This window comes from Nerophis ophidion, linkage group LG17 (assembly GCF_033978795.1).
Source record: "Nerophis ophidion isolate RoL-2023_Sa linkage group LG17, RoL_Noph_v1.0, whole genome shotgun sequence".
NCBI classification, from domain to species: domain Eukaryota; kingdom Metazoa; phylum Chordata; class Actinopteri; order Syngnathiformes; family Syngnathidae; genus Nerophis; species Nerophis ophidion.
Window position 1 is genome coordinate 45,793,287 of NC_084627.1, and position 19,450 is coordinate 45,812,736.

The 19,450-nt window shown below is 43.2% G+C and overlaps 1 protein-coding gene across 2 annotated transcripts in view; it reads left to right on the top strand.

Moving 5' to 3' along the window:
- The first annotated feature begins 4,719 nt into the window (after positions 1–4,719).
- LOC133536491 (BCL2/adenovirus E1B 19 kDa protein-interacting protein 3-like) overlaps positions 4,720–19,450 on the top strand; it is a 31,391-nt gene continuing 16,660 nt past the window's right edge. Inside the window, exons 1-2 of one of the 2 annotated variants that reach the window (XM_061877058.1) lie at positions 4,720–4,978; positions 18,937–19,168. In XM_061877058.1, the coding sequence (XP_061733042.1) occupies positions 4,927–4,978; positions 18,937–19,168 (284 nt within the window). In that variant the 5' untranslated portion in view covers positions 4,720–4,926. The remainder of the gene's footprint in view (positions 4,979–18,936; positions 19,169–19,450) is intronic. The other variant, XM_061877059.1, reaches the window with a different exon arrangement.

Consider the following 19,450-nt stretch of genomic DNA (forward strand, 5'->3'; position numbering starts at 1 on the left):
GGAATGTGTTTTTCATAGAGTGGTCTCCCAAAGCTTTGGAATAAAATGTCAAAATGACTACTCTGTCTCGGATTAATTTAAAACCAGCTTATGTGTCATCGAAAGAACTCGGGGGTGACCAGTATCTTAAATACCTAAAAAGAGGAAGATCTGGTCAAAATGCAACAGTATACATACAGCAATGGTAATATTTGCTTACATGTCCCTTGGCAAGTTTCACTGCAATAAGGTGCTTTTTGGTAGCCATCCACAAGCTTCTAGCAAACTTCTGCTTGAATTGTTGACAACTCTTGACAAAATTGGTGCAGTTCAGCTAAATTTGTTGGTTTTCTGACATGGACTTGTTTCTTTTGTTTGTATAATTTTTGTTTCATCTGACATCATGTGGACAAAGAAATGACCTTCTGGAGCAAATGTCTGTGGTCAGATGAAACAACAATTTAGCTGTTTGGCCACAATACCCAGCTATATATGTTTGAAGGAAAAAAGATGAGGCCCTTAATCCCAGGAACAGCATACCTACCGTCAAACATGGTGGTGGTAGTATTATGCTCTAGGCCTGTTTTGCTGCCAATGGGACTGCTGCTTTACAGAGACTAAATGGGACAATGTAAAAGGAGGATTACCTCCAAATTCTTCAGGACAACCTAAAATCATCAGCCCGGAGGTTGGGTCTTGGGGGCAGTTGGGTGTTCCAACAGGACAATGACCCCAAACACACGTCAATAGTGGTAAAGGAATGGATAAATCAGGCTAGAATGAAGGTTTTAGAATAGCCTTCCCAAAGTCCTGACTTGAACGTGTGGACAATGCCGAAGAAACAAGTCCATGTCAGAAAACCAACAAATTTAGCTGAACTGCTCAAATTTTGTCAAGAGGAGTGGTAAAAAACTCAACCATAAGCTTGTGGATGGCTACCAATAGTGCCTTGTTGCAGTGAAGCTTGCCAAGGGACACCCATCCATCCATCCATCCATTTTCAACCGCTTGTCCCTTTTGGAGTCACGGGAGGTGCTAGAGCAGGGGTAGGGAACCTATGGCTCTAGAGCCAGATGTGGCTCTTTTGATGACTGCATCTGGCTCTCGGATAATTCTGAACTAACACTGCTTAACACAATAAGTAATGACTAATTCCACTTCTAATCAAAGTGTTAAAAATAATGTTCAAAATATTAAACATGCTCATGCATTTGAATCCATCCATCCTTTTTTCTACCGCACTTTATTTATTATTTTTTTTTTTTAGGGCTTGCCCTCCTGGGGGTTCTTCAGACCACCAAGCACCGACATGAAAGCCTATTTTAGGATTACGATATTTTTTTTATTTTTCAATAAGTCTCTCAGTTACTTTCCAGCAATTGTCCTTTTCTCTTTCATTCTCGCTCGCACTCTGGCTCCAGCTCCAACCCTGTCTCTCCTCCTGGCTGCTGCTTATAACAGAGCGACAGGTGATTAGATAACAAGGCCCAGGTGGGTTGTCTACGCACCTGTCGCTGATTTTGAGGCCGGTCCTGGCACAACCCGCTTTGCTGCAGGCCCGCGGGCCACGCCCCCTCCACAGTTAGCTTCAGAATAACAATGTTATTACAAAGAATAAGAGACCTATTATACTCTAGTAATGTTGGTCTCACTTAAAAATGCACGCGTTTAGATGTGTTCGGTGTTGAAAAAAAAATTATATGGCTCTTACGGAAATACATTTTAAAATATTCGGATTCTTGGCTCTCTCAGGCAAAACGGTTCCCGACCCCTGTGCTAGAACCTATCAGCTGCATTCGGGCAGAAGGCAGGGCCAACACATAACCAAATATTAACACTGCTGTATGTATACTTTTGACCTAGCAGATTTGCTCACATTTTCAGTAGAGCCATAATAAATTCACAAGCGAACCAAACTTCATGAATGTTTTTTGTGACCAACAATTATGTGCTCCAATCACTCTATCACGAAAAAAATACGAGTTGTAAAAATGATTGGAAACTCAAGACAGCCATGACTTTATGTACTTTACAAGTGTATGTAAACTTTTGACCACGACTGTTGGTTTGAAAATACAAACGATACAAGGTAACACTGATATTTTTATTTTGTAAAAGTATCAACATCTCAGCTTTTTCTCTTGACATCATGACTTTTTGCTTTGACTTGTCTATTTTGGGCGTGTGGGTTAATATTTGTACAATGCAATAAAAGGTCCCCTCGCCGCACGTAGAACACCAAATGCTGGATTGACAAAAGTACAAGCACGTGGACCCAATGTGGCCGTCGGGCCAAATCTTATATCAACCAATTCTAATATTTGCAATGTAATCAATACAACTTTTATTGCGACACAGTAAGCCAGGGGTGTCCAAACTTTTTCCACAGAGGGCCACATATGGAAAAATTTAAGCATGCGGGTGACATTTTGATATTTTTCATTTTCAAACCATAACAAAATATATTAAAACATTTTTTTTTAAATCCTTAAGGCTCCTGGGGAGCGTAGAGGGTCTCAGTCACCAAAATGTTAAAAATAAGTCAATTTTTATATATTTTTTTATTTAATGCTTACAGTAAATCTGTATAACAACTTGAGGTTGATATAAAGTAAACCAAATACGGTTTTATGCCTTTTCTGTCAAAGACAACTTGGTTTTTTTTTATAGTAGAACTGAAATATGCAGTATTTAGATAGATAGATAGTACTTTATTGATTCCTTCAGGAGAGTTCCTTTATTTAGCAAATTAAAGCCCTCAAAGATAAATAATGCAGGACACCATTGATTTTAATTATTTAATATTTTTGAGTAATCACAGTGAAAAGTTGAATAAAATCCTACTAAATATATTTGAGATCCCAAAGGTTCCTCACTCATAAAGTGATGCATTTTTATTATTATTTTTTAAACTTTTGACACTTAAATTTCAAGATCAACTTCCGATATATCTGTCGATTTTAAGTTTGAACTATTATTTTGTTTGTTTTATGCTCTTTTGTCAAAACTTTGATGTTTTTACATGGCAACCACACAACATATGCAACATTTTTTCCACATAAAACATTTTAAAGTGATCATTTTTAAGTAACACCGTTATTCCTTGAATAGCCGCAGGGCATAAAGTATGCGCCTGTCTTGAATTACTGCCGGGTCAAACTCGCTTCCCAAAATAATTAGCGCATGCTTAGCATTACCGCCGGGTCAAACTTGTGACGTCACGAGTGACACTTCCCCTGTCATCATTTTCAAAATGGAGGAGGCTGATTTCAGTACCGGTAATTTGAAATCGCATAAAGGGAAGAAGATTAAGAAATATTCAGTAAGATTTAAGGTCCAAGCTTACATCACACTCCAATTTTTACCGCATGCCTTTGGTAAGTGCCGGAGTGAGAAGAGGTTTTAAAATAATAAGCGCATGCTTACTTTTACCGCATGCCTTTGGTAAGCGCAGGAGTGAGAAGAGGTTTTAAATTAATTAGCGCCCCGGCGGCAATTCAGGGAAATACGGTATCTGTCGATTTTAAGTTTGAACTATTATTTTGTTTTATGCTCTTTTGTCAAAACTTTGATGTTTTTATATGGCAACCACACAACATATCCAATATTTTTTCCACGTAAAACATTTTAAAGTGATAATTTTTAATTAGGGGCTTTACGGTGTAAGGGCGGTTAGTGCGTCTGCCTCACAATACGAAGGTCCTGAGTAGTCAGGGTTCAATTCCGGGCTCGGGATCTTTCTGTGTGGAGTTTGCATGTTCTTCCCTTGAATGCGTGGGTTCCCTCCGGGTACTCCGGCTTCCTCCCACTTCCAAAGACATGCACCTGGGGATAGGTTGATTGGCAACACTAAATTGGCCCTAGTGTGTGAATGTTATCTGTCTATCCAATCCAATCCACTTTATTTATATAGCAAATTTAAACAACAATAACGTTTCCAAAGTGCTGCACAGCCATGTTAAAAACAATATTAAAAAAAGACAATATTATGCTCCACCAATGACTGAATAAAAACAAAAAAATGATAAATATACAACCAATATAAAAAAGAGAAAAAAAATTAATATAAAAACAAATATGATTGAGATAAGCGCCAGCGCCCCCCGCAACTCCAAAAGGGAATAAGCTTATTCCCTTTTGGAGTTGCGGGGGGCGCTGGCGCCTATCTCAGCTACAATCGGGCGGAAGGTGGGGTACACCCTGGACAAGTCGCCACCTCATCGCAGTCAATTAAAACAGTAAAATAGAAATCAAAGTGTATAAAAAGCACGGAGGACAACTCTATCTGTGTTGGCCCTGCGATGAGGTAGTGACTTGTCAAGGGTGTACCCCGCCTTCCGCCCGATTGTAGCTGAGATAGGCGCCAGCACCCTTCGCGACCCCAAAGGGAGTAAGCGGTAAAAAATGGATGGATGGGTGGAATTTTTAAGTAATAATTCATTACAACATAGATTTTTTTTGTCCATTTTTTTGAGCAATGGAAAAAAAGAAAGAAAATAAAGACAAAAGGAACAAAAAAAACTGCCTGCATGGCAGCTTTGTGTCAACATTGCCACTTTTTCCTCATTAGATTTCACCTCATTCCACTTTTTTTTCAATGTTTTTTTTTTTTTTGCAATACTATCAATTTTGCATTTTTTGCAGAATGTGCATATGTTTGTTTATTTCTGCAACGTCATAGAAACAAATAAACACACTTCAACCCACCGTCTGTCTCGTCGTGTGACGTCATCGTCCGGTTCCGGGTGTGACGTCATCATCCAGTTCCGGGAGGATCTGGGGCGCCTCGCAGCTGCTATCGCCACAGCTAGCGGATAAAAACAGAACTCTCGTATAAAAAGCAACGGACGGCGAGGTGTTATTATTTTGCCGGACATTTGTCTGAATGTATAAAGAAAAAGCACACGTTTTGACATAGCTAGATAAATATTTTTTTTTATACCAACCATGTCCGACACTGCTGCTACACACAACAACATCGGAGACTACGGGCTCAACGGTGAGTAGTCTGCTACATTTTGTGTGTTTTTTCGAGCGGAGTGTGTATATTTACTGTCTCATTTTATTCATTTTGCTTGTCAGTGAATCTTTTTTTTTTTTTTTCCGCCGCGAAGCTACATTTTTAAAAGGGGCGGAGTCCACCAGTGCCATGTTTCCGTTGAGTTTCTTTGACACCGCGCTGGCCAATGACGAGTAAGATCGTTTTGATTGGCGGGCGTGTGGACCAATCAGCGAGTGACGCTAGGGCATGGAGGTGGGTTAGAGTTTATGTCAACAACACGTACTGAGCAAGCGATTTTTAGAACCATTTCGACTTTTCTTAAAATTGCTCTAGTGTTGTAGTCTATTTTTCAGATTGTTTACTTACTAATAGTGAGATAGCAATTTGAGGGTTAAGCGAGGTGCACATGCTCTATTTTTCCAGATTGCTCATCGGTGTCAAACTATGGCCCGAGGGCCGGATCAGGCCCGCGAATGACTTTTATCCGGCCCGCAGGATGAATGAATGAATAACATAAGTTTATTTTGGTCATATAATCAACCCTAAAACATTTTGTGTGACGAGTTTAATAGCACAGATTAGACATATTAAAGGCCTACTGAAAGCCACTACTACCGACCACGCAGTCTGATAGTTTATATATCAATGATGAAATATTAACATTGCAACACATGCCAATACGGCCTTTTTAGTTTACTAAATTGCAATTTTTAATTTCCCGCGAAGTGTCCTGTGGAAAACGTCTCAGTATGATGACGCGTGCGTTTGACGTCTCGGGTTGTAGCGGACATTATTTTCCAGCCCAATCCAAGCTATAAGTAGTCTGCTTTAATCGCATAATTACACAGTATTCTGGACATCTGTGTTGCTGAATCTTTTGAAATTTGTTCAATTAATAATGGAGCCTTTAACCCAGTGGTTCTCAAACTTTTTTTGTCATCCCCCCAATTTGGACAAGGGGGGAGTTTTCAAGCCCCACCTGCCCCCATCGCCACAACAGAACGCTAATGCCAAGCTTAACATTTTCAAATTTATTGAACATCAAGTAACATTCAAGTCAGGGTTTCCCGCACATTCATTTATTTGTGACGGCTCGCCACGAAAGAATTACGGCCGCCACAAATAAAAAATATTTAAAAAATTCGTCTTTTGACTCGCTTCACCGCTCATAAAAGCAGTGGGACTCTGCTTGTGAATGGAACTTGTAGTTACATATTATATAAATATGTAAATATGATATAAATATGTATATAAATATGTACATAAAGTCTTGTAATTATATTCCAACTCCGCGTTCTTCTTGGTCATTGCCGCCGCAAGAATATAATAATAAAAAAATGTTTTTAAGTGAAATTCAATCCAATCCAATCCACTTTATTTATATAGCACATTTAAACAACAATAACGTTTCCAAAGTGCTGCACAGCCATGTTAAAAACAATATTATGCTCCACCAATGACTGAATAAAACAAAAAATGAATAAAAATAAAACCAATAAAAAGAATATAAAAACAAATATGATAAAAAACTATTTTAAAGGGTAAAATCAATTAAAAACAGTAAAATAAAAATCAAAGTGTATAAAAAACACAGAGGACCACACAACTCACGTAGTGTTAAAAGCCAAAGAATAAAAGTGGGTCTTAAGACGAGACTTAAAAGAGTCCACTGTGGAAGCAGTTTGAACATGGAGGGGCAGAGTGTTCCAGAGCTTAGGGCCGACCACAGAGAAGGCCCTGTCTCCCTTGGTCTTAAGTCTGGTCTTGGGCACCACGAGCTGGAGCTGGCTCTCGGACCTCAGAGGGATGTAAACCTGGATGAGGTCCGAGATATATTGAGGTGCCAGTCCATGTAAAGATTTAAAAACAAACAGCAATGTTTTAAAATCAATTCTAAAATGAACAGGGAGCCAGTGCAAACTCTGAAGAATTGGGGTTATATGCTGGCGTTTCCTGGCCCCTGTTAAAAGTCCTGCTGCCGCGTTCTGGACTAACTGCAACCGGGAGAGAGCTTTTTGGCTAATGCCAGCATAAAGTGCGTTGCAGTAGTCCAGGCCACTTGAAATAAAAAGCATGCACCACTTGTTCAAAAAGGTTAAAAGATAAAAACGGTTTAACCTTTACTAAAAGAGGAAGGTTATCAAAACACGATTTTAAAACGCCATTGACTTGTTTGTCTAGTTTAAAATCGCTGTCTATAGTGACGCCAAGGCTGGTGACTTTGGGACGCACGGAATTCCTTCCCGTTCCTCGCGCCCCACATGTCATGTCTCTATTCCCCACAGGTGGGGCCCGCCCCACACTTTGAGAAACGCTGCTTTAGCCACACAAACACAGCCGGTGTTTCCTTGTTTACAATTCCCGAAGGTGAAGCTTTACTATGGATCAGAGCGGTCAAGCGAACGTGGATCCCGACTACATGTCAACGGGCAGTTTTTCGGTGAGAAAATTGTGGTAATAAGTCGGCTCTTACGGGAGGCACCAGCGGAGCTTCTGTCCTGCTGCAGCTGGGTGACTTCCCTCAGAGACACTCGCGATCAACACACCCGTGTCCGCACCCTTCCGACTTTCAGGTACTATTTAATCTCACTAAAACACTATATATATATATATATATATATATATATATATATATATATATATATACTTTTGACAAATAACAAATATAACTATATAAACAAGCCTATATATCACATGACATAAACCTCATCTTCTATTCATCCATCCATCCATTTTCTACCGCTTATTCCCTTCTGGGGTCGCGGGGGGCGCTGGCGCCTACCTCAGCTAGTCGGGCGGAAGGCGGGGTACACCCTGGACAAGTCGCCACCTCATCGCAGGGCCAACACAGATAGACAGACAACATTCACTCACTTTCACACACTAGGGCCCATTTAGTGTTGCCAATCAACCTATCCCCAGGTGCATGTCTTTGGAAGTGGGAGGAAGCCGGAGTACCCGGAGGGAACCCACGCATTCACGGGGAGAACATGCAAACTCCACACAGAAAGATCCCGAGCCTGGATTTGAACCCAGGACTGCAGGACCTTCGTATTGTGAGGCAGATGCACTAACCCCTCTACCACCGTGAAGCCCTTGAATCTTCTATTCATCAAGGCAAATCTACTTTTGGTTTCAATGTGGAAACAATATATCCACTGTATGCAAAGGGAGCAGCATTTGTGTGATTAGTTTCTCCTGCATCACTGTGGGGAGCCATGACTCTGCAGGCTATTTCCAGCTCCAGTGGCAGACGGTCGGGGCGGTGAGTGGCATTGGGTTCAAACATTCCAACAGGCGTCTCTTAAATCAACGGCACCGGCTGCAGTTGATTAGAAGATAAACATTTTTCTTATCCAGTCTGAAAATGTTGCTACGGCTCAAAAAGGCCTATAAGCCACACATTTTTCCCCAAATATTTTTTTGATCAGCAGCTCGGTTAAATCATTGCTGCTGTTTTTATGTAATAAATCAATCAATCAATCAATGTTTATTTATATAGCCCCAAATCACAAATGTCTCAAAGGACTGCACAAATCATTACGACTACAACATCCTCGGAAGAACCCACAAAAGGGCAAGGAAAACTCACACCCAGTGGGCAGGGAGAATTCACATCCAGTGGGACGCCAGTGACAATGCTGACTATGAGAAACCTTGGAGAGGACCTCAGATGTGGGCAACCCCCCCCTCTAGGGGACCGAAAGCAATGGATGTCGAGCGGGTCTAACATGATACTGTGAAAGTTCAATCCATAGTGGCTCCAACACAGCCGCGAGAGTTCAGTTCAAGCGGATCCAAGACAGCAGCGAGAGTCCCGTCCACAGGAGACCATCTCAAGCGGAGGTGGATCAGCAGCGTAGAGATGTCCCCAACCGATACAGGCGAGCGGTCCATCCTGGGTCCCGACGAGCGGTCCATCCTGGGTCTCGACTCTGGACAGCCAGTACTTCATCCATGGTCATCGGACCGGACCCCCTCCACAAGGGAGGGGGGGACATAGGAGAAAGAAAAGAAGCGGCAGATCAACTGGTCTAAAAAGGAAGTCTATTTAAAGGCTAGAGTATACAGATGAGTTTTAAGGTGAGACTTAAATGCTTCTACTGACAAATGACTGAATTTGAATGAATATGATAGATATCATATTTTTCGGACTATGGGGTGCACGGGATTATAACGCGCATTGCCAAAGAATGGTCTAGTCGGGTTTATTTTCATGCAAAAGGTGCACCGGATTAGGGCTGGGCGATACGGCCTTTTTTAAATATCTCAATATTTTTAGGCCATGTCGCGATAAACGATGTATATCTGGATATTTTGCCTTAGCCTTGAATGAACACTTGATGCATATAATCACTGCAATATGAGGATTCTATGTGTCTACATTAAAACATTCTTCTTCATACTGCATTAATATATGCTCATTTTAGAGAGAAGGAAAACACAACTAAGTCAATTTAGCAATTTATTAAACAGTTATTAAGCTGTGGCACAAACATGTCATTTCCAAAACAGAAAGTGCAAGATTGTCAGAGACATTTTTAAAACAAGCTATGAGTGCACTTTTGTGCATGATGTCACTGAGATGACATATCCAAACAACACTAAATTAAAGTGCACCTTTTGTACAGAACGCTACTACAATAGTTCAAAACAAACAAAGTGCACTTTTGTGCATGATGTCACACAAGATATTTCAATAAGTGTCAAATAAAAATGTGCTGCATAATAGGAAATCAAATCGTGTATGTCCTTCGCTATGTGGTAAGTTCATGCGGACATTATCTCCTTTTGTTGTTGACTAATTTTTTCGTACGGTGTTGATCTGGAAATGTTTGCCTCGCGTTTTGATTGTGTGAGCGTGTGGCACCGAATGGAGATGTTGACATGCAGAGTAAGCACTCTTCAATCTCTAGCAGGTGACTTTTCAAATGATGCTACATATTAGCAGTAATACTACTTTTTGTAGCAACACTTTTGCCCCCACACTTGTCTGTTCGACATATTCCCACTTGAAGCCAAACCACAGCCAGACGATGGACCCCCTGCTGTTTTTCTTGGGAATTAATTCTTTCTTCATTTGTTACCAGATTTGCACCTTCTTTCTCTCGTATTACCACTCGCACGGCTCCGCTAGCATCATAGCTAACGTTACCAATGCTGCTACCTCTGCTCCGCGAGGGCGTATACGTAAGTGACGAATGTAAGAAGGCGACACAAGAAGGAGTGGGAAGAGCCTGTAGTGTAATGCCAGAAGCTAAAAGCAACTGCGTGAGAACCTGTACTCCAATATCATAATATAGTCATTTTCTATATCGCACAGAGACAAACCCGCGATATATCGAGTACATCGATACATCGCCCAGCCTTACACCGGATTTTAAGGCGCATTTAAGAGGATGATTTTTTTTTTCTAAATGTAAAAGACTTCCTTGTGGTCTACGTAACAAGTAATTGTGGTTCTTTGGTCAAATGTTGCATAGATGATGTTTTACAGATCATCTTCAAGTCGCTTTATGACAGTCGCTTCAGGTTGCGCCGTTTTGTGGGCGGTCTTATTCACGTGCCTCCACTTGGAAAGCGTTTTCTCCCCGTCATCTTTGTTGTAGCGGTGTAGCGTGCAAGGATGGGAGCGGAAGAAGTGTCAAAAGATGGCGCTAACTGTTTTGATGACATTCAGACTTTACCTCAATCAATAACAGAGCAGCATCTCCTCATCCGTGGCTCACTAGTGCAACAACAGTCTGCAAAAGCGTCTGACCAGAGCTCTCTATTAACTAAAGTTCTTTGGGTGAATAATGTAAACTCACTACACCTGTATGTTTTAGTGCTTTCATGGCGAGTTTAATGACAGATATAAGTAAGAATTTTACACTAATTCATGTACATTCTGGGTGTCCCTTTCAGTAAAAACGTGTAAAATGTTAAAAAAGGTTTGATTTTTGAAAAGTACTAAAAAAAAATCGGAATTTGAATGTGATAAAAACATTTTTAGCACCCCTAATTACTATATACCGGGGGTCGGCAACCTTTACCACTCAAAGAGCCATTTTGACCCGTTTCACAAAATAAAGAAAACAACGGGAGCCACAAAACTCTTTTGAGATTTCTAATGAAATAACACTGCATAAATAGTTTTTTTTTGCTTTGTGCTATGTATAAACCAGGGGTCTCAGACACGCGGCCCGCACCTTAATATGAAAATTTAATGTTGGTGCTGCCCGCGAGTTTTATATGGATGCCGCTTGACAGCATCATACTTGCCAACCCCCCCCCCCCCCCCCCCCCCCAAGTTTTCCGGGGGACTTCCGAATTTCAGAGCAACTATTCTCACGAATGTTTGCTGATATTCACCCAAAACAACAATAATCAGGGCGTGTTATGATGGCACTTGCCTTTAGCACCCTCTACATCCTTAACTAACAGCTTGCCAGCCCATCCACATGTTGCAGGTACACATATGTGACTGCAAGGCATACTTGCTCAACAGCCATATACGTTACACTGAGGGTTGTGATATAAACAACTTTTTAACACTGTGACAAATATGCGCCACACTGTGAACCCACACCAAACAAGAATGACAAACACATTTCGGGAGAACATCCGCACCGTAACACAACAGAACACATACTCAGAATCCCATGCATCCCTAACTCCTCCGGGCTACATTATACACCCCTGTGCGTCGGTTGAGGTGGGCGGGGTTGGGGGAGGCGTAGTTTGGTGGTGTATAATGGAGCCCGGAAGAGTTAGGGATGCATGGGATTCTGGGTATTTGTTCTGTTGTGTTTATGTTGTGTTACAGTGTGGATGTTCTCCCGAAATGTGTTTGTCATTCTTGTTTGGTGTGGTTTCACAGTGTGGCGCATATTAGTAAGAGTGTTAAAGTTATTTATATCACAACCCCTCAGTGTAACGTGTATGGCTGTTGATCAAGTATGCCTTGCAGTCACTTACGTGTGGTATCAGAGGCAAGTATACAGCTGAACCACATCAGACCCCTGCTATATACCGTATGATAGTTGGTAAGATATCAATAAATACTTAAATATCTGCTTGTCACTTTGACTTAGGATTTCAACGCAAGTCACACATCAATTTGTACGTACACAACTCTAATAACCAAATGCTTAGGCAATAATATAATGATGCTTTTCTATTCTTACATTCACTTTTACAAGCGGCCCTCTGAGGGCAACCATGACTGCCATGTGGCCTTCCATGAAAACAAGTTCCACACCCCTGATTTAGAGGGTGGCAGTACGTGGAGACACATCTGAGCAGACTTTGTGTTCCTCGGGGTATCTGCTCGATAGGCCTGGCGTGTTACGTGAGACCTCACGCTATTTTTACCCTTTCCTGGAGCGCTCCCACCATAAAGACCACAACATTCTTATCTAATCCATAGGAGCTTTTCCACACAGGACCCTCCACCCCGACCCTCAACATCTGTCAGTCAGAAAATGGTCACTTCATGCCCATTGTCTTTTTTGTTTTTAAATCTGACGACGAGCGAGCAGAGACAATGTGCTGCCAACAACAGCTTCGCCCGTAGTCTGCTCTGTAATCCCCGGGATGAGAGCGAGCCATCTAAGGGAGAGAGGGAGGGAAGACATATTGGGTCAGGGGGTGTCACTGGACGTCTGCCTGCAGGCGCAATCGAGAACTCGGATCGCCCTTTTTAATTACCTGTAAATGGGGTCATTTACAGCCTTCCCGGTAAGGTTTATTCAGGTGTACTGGAGAGGAGGCTACGCCGGATAGTCGAACCTCGGATTCAGGAGGAACAGTGTGGTTTTCGTCCTGGTCGTGGAACTGTGGACCAGCTCTATACTCTGGGCAGGGTTCTTGAGGGTGCATGGGAGTTTGCCCAACCAGTCTACATGTGCTTTGTGGACTTGGAGAAGGCATTCGACCGTGTCCCTCGGGAAGTCCTGTGGGGAGTGCTCAGAGAGTATGGGGTATCGGACTGTCTGATTGTGGCGGTCCGCTCCCTGTACGATCAGTGCCAGAGCTTGGTCCGCATTGCCGGCAGTAAGTCGAACACATTTCCAGTGAGGGTTGGACTCCGCCAAGGCTGTCCTTTGTCACCGATTCTGTTCATAACTTTTATGGACAGAATTTGTAGGCGCAGTCAAGGCGGTGAGGGGTTCCGGTTTGGTGACCGCAGGATTAGGTCTCTGCTTTTTGCAGATGATGTGGTCCTGATGGCTTCATCTGACCGGGATCTTCAGCTCTCACTGGATCAGTTTTCAGCCGAGTGGGAAGCGACCGGAATGAGAATCAGCACCTCCAAGTCCGAGTCCATGGTTCTCGCCCGGAAAAGGGTGGAGTGCCATCTCCGGGTTGGGGAGGAGACCCTGCCCCAAGTGAAGGAGTTCAAGTACCTAGGAGTCTTGTTCACGAGTGAGGGAAGAGTGGATCGTGAGATCGACAGGCGGATCGGTGCAGCGTCTTCAGTAATGCGGACGTTGTACCGATCCGTTGTGGTGAAGAAGGAGCTGAGCCGGAAGGCAAAGCTCTCAATTTACCGTTCGATCTACGTTCCCATCCTCACCTATGGTCATGAGCTTTGGGTCATGACCGAAAGGATAAGATCACGGGTACAAGCGGCCGAAATGAGTTTCCTCCGCATTGTGGTGGGTCTCTCCCTTAGAGATAGGGTGAGAAGCTCTGCCATCCGGGAGGAACTCAAAGTAAAGCCGCTGCTCCTTCACATGGAGAGGAGCCAGATGAGGTGGTTCGGGCATCTGGTCAGGATGGCACCCGAACGCCTCCCTAGGGAGGTGTTTAGGGCACGTCCAGCCGGTAGGAGGCCACGGGGAAGACCCAGGACACATTGGGAAGACTATGTCTCCCGGCTGGCCTGGGAACGCCTCGGGATCCCCCGGGAAGAGCTAGACGAAGTGGCTGGGGAAAGGGAAGTCTGGGATTCCCTGCTTAGGCTGTTGCCCCCGTGACCCGACCTCGGATAAGCGGAAGAAGATGGATGGATGGGGTCATGTGACCTCTACGGGCGCTCCTCTTCTGAGGTACGCCAAGAAAGTGCTCTCAGGTGACACGTGATGATATTAGAGAATGTTTTTCTGTTGTTGTCATTCCGGCCCCTCTATATTTGTAAGTCTGCTCCAATGTGCGATCAGTGACCCGCCCCGCAGAAAGAGGAAGAGTCATATATCACGCCCTAAATCCACAGGAAGGCATTTACTGCGTTGTCATCACCCAGCAGGAAATAGTGCTTTGCTCATCAGTGTCTGCACACAACACTCCCACGCTGGTTGTTGTTCTTTTTGGCTTCATCTGAACTAGGGTTGTCCCGATACCATACTTGCCAAACCTACCGAATTACAGTGCCCCTCCCGAAAAACTTCTGGGGCAACCATTCTCCCGATTTACACCCGACAACATTATTCCTTAAAGGCCTACTGAAACCCACTACTCTTTCTCTCTGGCACTCACCGAGGGTGGACGCTCCCCTTTCCTCTCCCTTATCTCTCCTGCTTGCTTCTTTGTTTTGTCTTGTCTTAACTTTCTTGTTGCCTCTTTTTGCACTGCTCTCCAAATCTAAACATTGGAACTATTTAACTGGCCTCAACAAAATTGACAAGATCTTGGGTTTGGGGGAACCTGCTGTCGTGACAAAGCGGTTGTTGCTGGACACACCACGGACTCTCGGGAGAAGAAGGAGGGCCGCGTGCCTGGCGACCCTTTTCTGTCGACGACGTGAAGATCTCCACCTATTTGGAATTATGACAACAGGACATCTGCTGATTGGAGTAAGTGTTGCTCTGGTTTGTCGACAAATTGGAAGTTGCTGGCAGTCTTCAAAGTACCCCAAAGCTGCCACAAATGATTGGAGGATGGGGGAAGAACTGTGGATTACACCGGACTGTCTACCCCGCAGTTTTTGAGGACCAGTTAGAGACAATTGTAGAGTGAAAACTCGCATTAAAAAATTTTTTAACTTGGATTTATTCCCTGGCTTCGAGACTCTCCCGAAGATCACTGCAGGAAGACACAACAAACTCCCTTTTTTGTCCCTCATGGACACACACCTGTTGTTGTGAACTTTGGACTAGCGACGGCAAATACATCAAGGCCGCGTAACAGAGACACACTATGGGCTTATACACACACACACACACACACACACATCCACAAAAAAAATATATGCCACACATACACCCTCCTGTCCCCCAATCCAACACCCTCGACACAATCCCATAGGGGTGATGAACGGATGGTCAGCGCCTGAGAGCTGCGACCTACCACCATGACCTTGAACTACCTTCCCTCTGTTGCTAGATATCTCGAGATGTATGTTGTAATATGTATATGTGCTTTGCTATGGAGGTTTTTTCTCACTCCGAACTGGGCCCCCTTAGGAGCCCAGTCTGGATTGTATTTTTTTACTCATCCTTCCTCAGCGTTTACCCTTTTCCCATATTTTATGGTGCGCCTTATGGCGACCCATCAGCGTTCTTGTTCTGTAACCCTCTACACTGTTTGTTTGTCTAATCTTGAACAGGTTTGTGCTGAAAACAAAGTTTTGTTGCACTTGTTGCAATGACAATAAAGACCTACCTACCTACTACTACCGACCACACAGTCTGATAGTTTATATATCAATGATGAAATATTAACATAGCAACACATGCCAATACGGCCTTTTTAATTTACTAAATTACAATTTTAAAATTTCCCGGGCGTTTCGTCTTGAAAACGTCGTGTAATGATGACGTGTACGCAAGACGTCACAGGTTTTTAGGAAGTATGGGCGCTACGCACACACACAGCTAAAAGTCGTCTGCTTTAACGGCATAATTACACAGTATTTTGGAGATCTGTGTTGCTGAATCTTTTGCTATTTGTTCAATTAATAATGGAGAAGTCAAAGTAGCAAGATGGAGTTGGGAAGGTTTAGCCTTTAGCCACACAAACACACGGTGATTCCTTGTTTAAAATTCCCGGAGGTGAAAATTTACTATGATCAGAGCACGGTCTGAACATGAATCCAGACCAAATGTCAACAAGCAGGTTTCGGTGAGAAAATTGCGGTTAAAAAGTCGCTTCTTACCGGAGAAAAGTTGAGCTTGGGCCGTCCATGAAGCTGCCGTCGACTTCCCTTAGACATTAGCGTCAACACACCCGTGGACACACCTCCGACTATCAGGTACTATTAAACTCACTAGAACACTAGCAACACAATAGAAAGATAAGGGATTTCCCAGAATTATCCTAGTAAATGTGTTTAAAAACATCGGAATCCGTCCCAATGCATTTGCGTTTTGTTTTTTTTAACTGTTTTTTTTTTTCTAGTCCGTCGCTATCAATATCCTCAAACACAAATCTTTCATCCTCGCTCAAATTAATGGGGAAATTGTCGTTTTCTCGGTCCGAATAGCACTTTTTGTTGGAGGCTCCCATTAAAAACAATGTGAATATGTGAGGAGCCATCAAACATGTGACGTCATCGTCTGCGACTTCCGGTAGAGGCAGGGCTTTTCTCTTAGCACCTAAAGTTGCAAACTTTATCGTGGATGTTCTCTACTAAATCCTTTCAACAAAAATATGGCAATACCGCGAAATGATCAAGTATGACACATAGAATGGACCTGCTATCCCCGTTTAAATAAGAAAATCTAATTTCAGTAGGCCTTTAAAGACACTGCCTTCAGCGTCTCCTACAACATGTCTTCACGTCTGCTTTTCCTCCTCACAAACAGAGTGCCGGCCCAGGCACATATATAGTTACACATACACACAAATGAATGTGAGGCATACTTAGTCAACAGCCAAACAACTTTTAAAGGCCTACTGAAACCCACCACTACCGACCACGCAGTCTGATAGTTTATATATCAATGATGAAATATTAACATTGCAACACATGCCAATACGGCCTTTTTAGTTAACTAAATTGCAATTTTAAATTTCGCGCAAAGTATCCTGTTGAAAACGTCGCGGTACGATGACACGTATGATGTTACGGTTTGCAGAGGACATTTTGATCCAGCACCGATCACAGCTATAAGTAGTCTGCTTTAATCGCATAATTACACAGTATTCTGGACATCTGTGTTGCTGAATCTTTTGCAATTTGTTCAATTAATAATGGAGACTGCAAAGAAGAAAGATGTAGGTGGGAAGCAGTGAATTGCGGCTGCTTTTAGCAACACAAACACAGCCAATGTTTCCTCGTTTACATTCGGCTCTTACCGTAGACATGAGCGGAGAGTTTGCGTCGTTCCTCCTGCATCTGTAGACTCTCTTGCCTCCTCCCACTGGCCGCCACCGACCGTCGGATGCTTACTCGGTGGAGGGGAAAAAAAAAAATCTCAGCCCGGCTGCCTTACTTCGTCGAGAAACGTGGCTTCCCTCGGAGACACTGGCGGTCACCACACCCGTGGCCACACCCCTCCGACTTTCAGTTACAACCATATAATCTCACTAAAACACTAGTAACACAATAAGCAGATAAGGGTTTTTATTTTCCAGAATTATCCTAGTAAATGTGTCTAATAACATCTGAATCGTTCCCACTGCCCTCGTCTTTTTTCCCCCTTTTTTTCCCTTTATAGTCCTTCACTGTCACTTTCCTCATCCACAAATCTTTCATCCTCGCTCAAATTAATGGGGAAATCGTCGCTTTCTCGGTCCGAATTGCTCTCTCTGCTGGTGGCCATGATTGTAAAAAATGTTCGGATGTGAGCAGCTCCACAACGTCACGCGCACATCGTCTGCTACTTCCGGTACAGGCAAGGCTTTTTTATTAGCGACCAAAAGTTGCGAACTTTATATCGTCGATGTTCTCTACTAAATCCTTTCAACAACAATATGGCAATATCGCGAAATGATCAAGTATGACACATAGAATGGACCTGCTATCCCCGTTTGAATAAGAAAATCTAATTTCAGTAGACCTTTAACACTGTTACAAATATGCGCCACACTGTGAACCCACACCAAACAAGAATGACAAACACATTTGGGGAGAACATCCGCACCGTAACACAACATAAACACAAAAAAACAAATACCCAGGAGCCCTTGCAGCACTAACTACTGAATAAGCTCCTGTACTTGGTATCATTACAGTGGATGTCAGGTTTAAATCTACCCATGGCGTTTGTTTACATTGTGGCGCCGGTGAGCTATTGTATCCTCCTACGGTCTGTAGTGAAGCATGTTTAGCTATTCCTCGTCCTGCAGTGATAATGGTACTTGTAAGAAACTTACTTTATTTGTCGCCATGGAGACAAGGATTAGTGATTTTAGAAGTAGCTAAAACACTGCAGACTGCGGATTGGACCCAGACGTAAACAAGTTGAAAAACTTATTCGGGTTTTACCATTTAGTGGTCAATTGTATGGAATATATACTGTACTGTGCAATCTACTAATAAAAGTTTCAATCAATCAATGAATGTTAGCCCGTAGCTTGCTAGCCATGTCTTAAAGCACCTCTTCCTGAGGGCATTTCAGGGATATAACTTCACCTTTATTGTTAGTTTTTAAGCCAAAATGCGTCTATTCTCCATTTTCTGTCTACACACTGCGTCTGCTTGTAAGTATTCCGTGATTGTGCGCTGCCGAACCTGCTCCTCTGCTCATAAAACCAGCAATGTTATGATGTGACGATGCACCGTCATTCCTGTATCATACTGAATATGATTCATTAGTATCGCTGTACTATACTAGCACCGGTATACCATACAACTTACGTAACTGCATCATTACATAGGGGAAGATGTGCGACGGCGGGATATACCGCCAAAAATACATTGGAAAGTTGCCGCCCTCGAGACATCTGTGTAAATGTTGCAAATATCCCTTTTAAAGGATTCAATGAACTTTATTTTCATATCAGCACACACGACTTGTGTTTTCCTGTAGTTACAGTGTGTGTCGTGAGGCGCTCGGAGCTTATCAGTGTTCCCTCCTGCACCACAGGGTCCTGGGTGGAGTTAGAGATGAACCGAGGCACCGCAGAGTCAGCACCGTCACCGGCCACAGTTGTCCCCTCTCCGGACCTGCTGCCCCTTCCCCAGGCGGAGGAGGAGGAGGCCATGGCGGGGGCGCTGGAGCACGTGCCGTCCTCGTCCTCCATCCACAACGGCGACATGGAAAGGATCCTGTTGGATGCCCAGCACGAGTCGAGCCGCAGCAACTCGTCCTGTGATAGGTGGGCTTTTTGCAATAATCCCCTAAAGTATGAATTTCTTTTTGTTTTGACTTTCTCAGTGGTTGACATTAGGAGGAATTCAGCACGGCCGATTAACCCGTGATCTTTTGGCTTCTGAGTTTGAGATCACCTCTTGTGCGTGACTCCCGTGCACTCTGCCCCGCACTCCATCATCCGTCTGTAATGACTTCATTAGGAAGTAACATCCAGTTTATTTGTAAAATGGATGAAACACGGCAACAAAGAAATGAAGACTATAGTTTCTTTGTGCTGATTAGATCT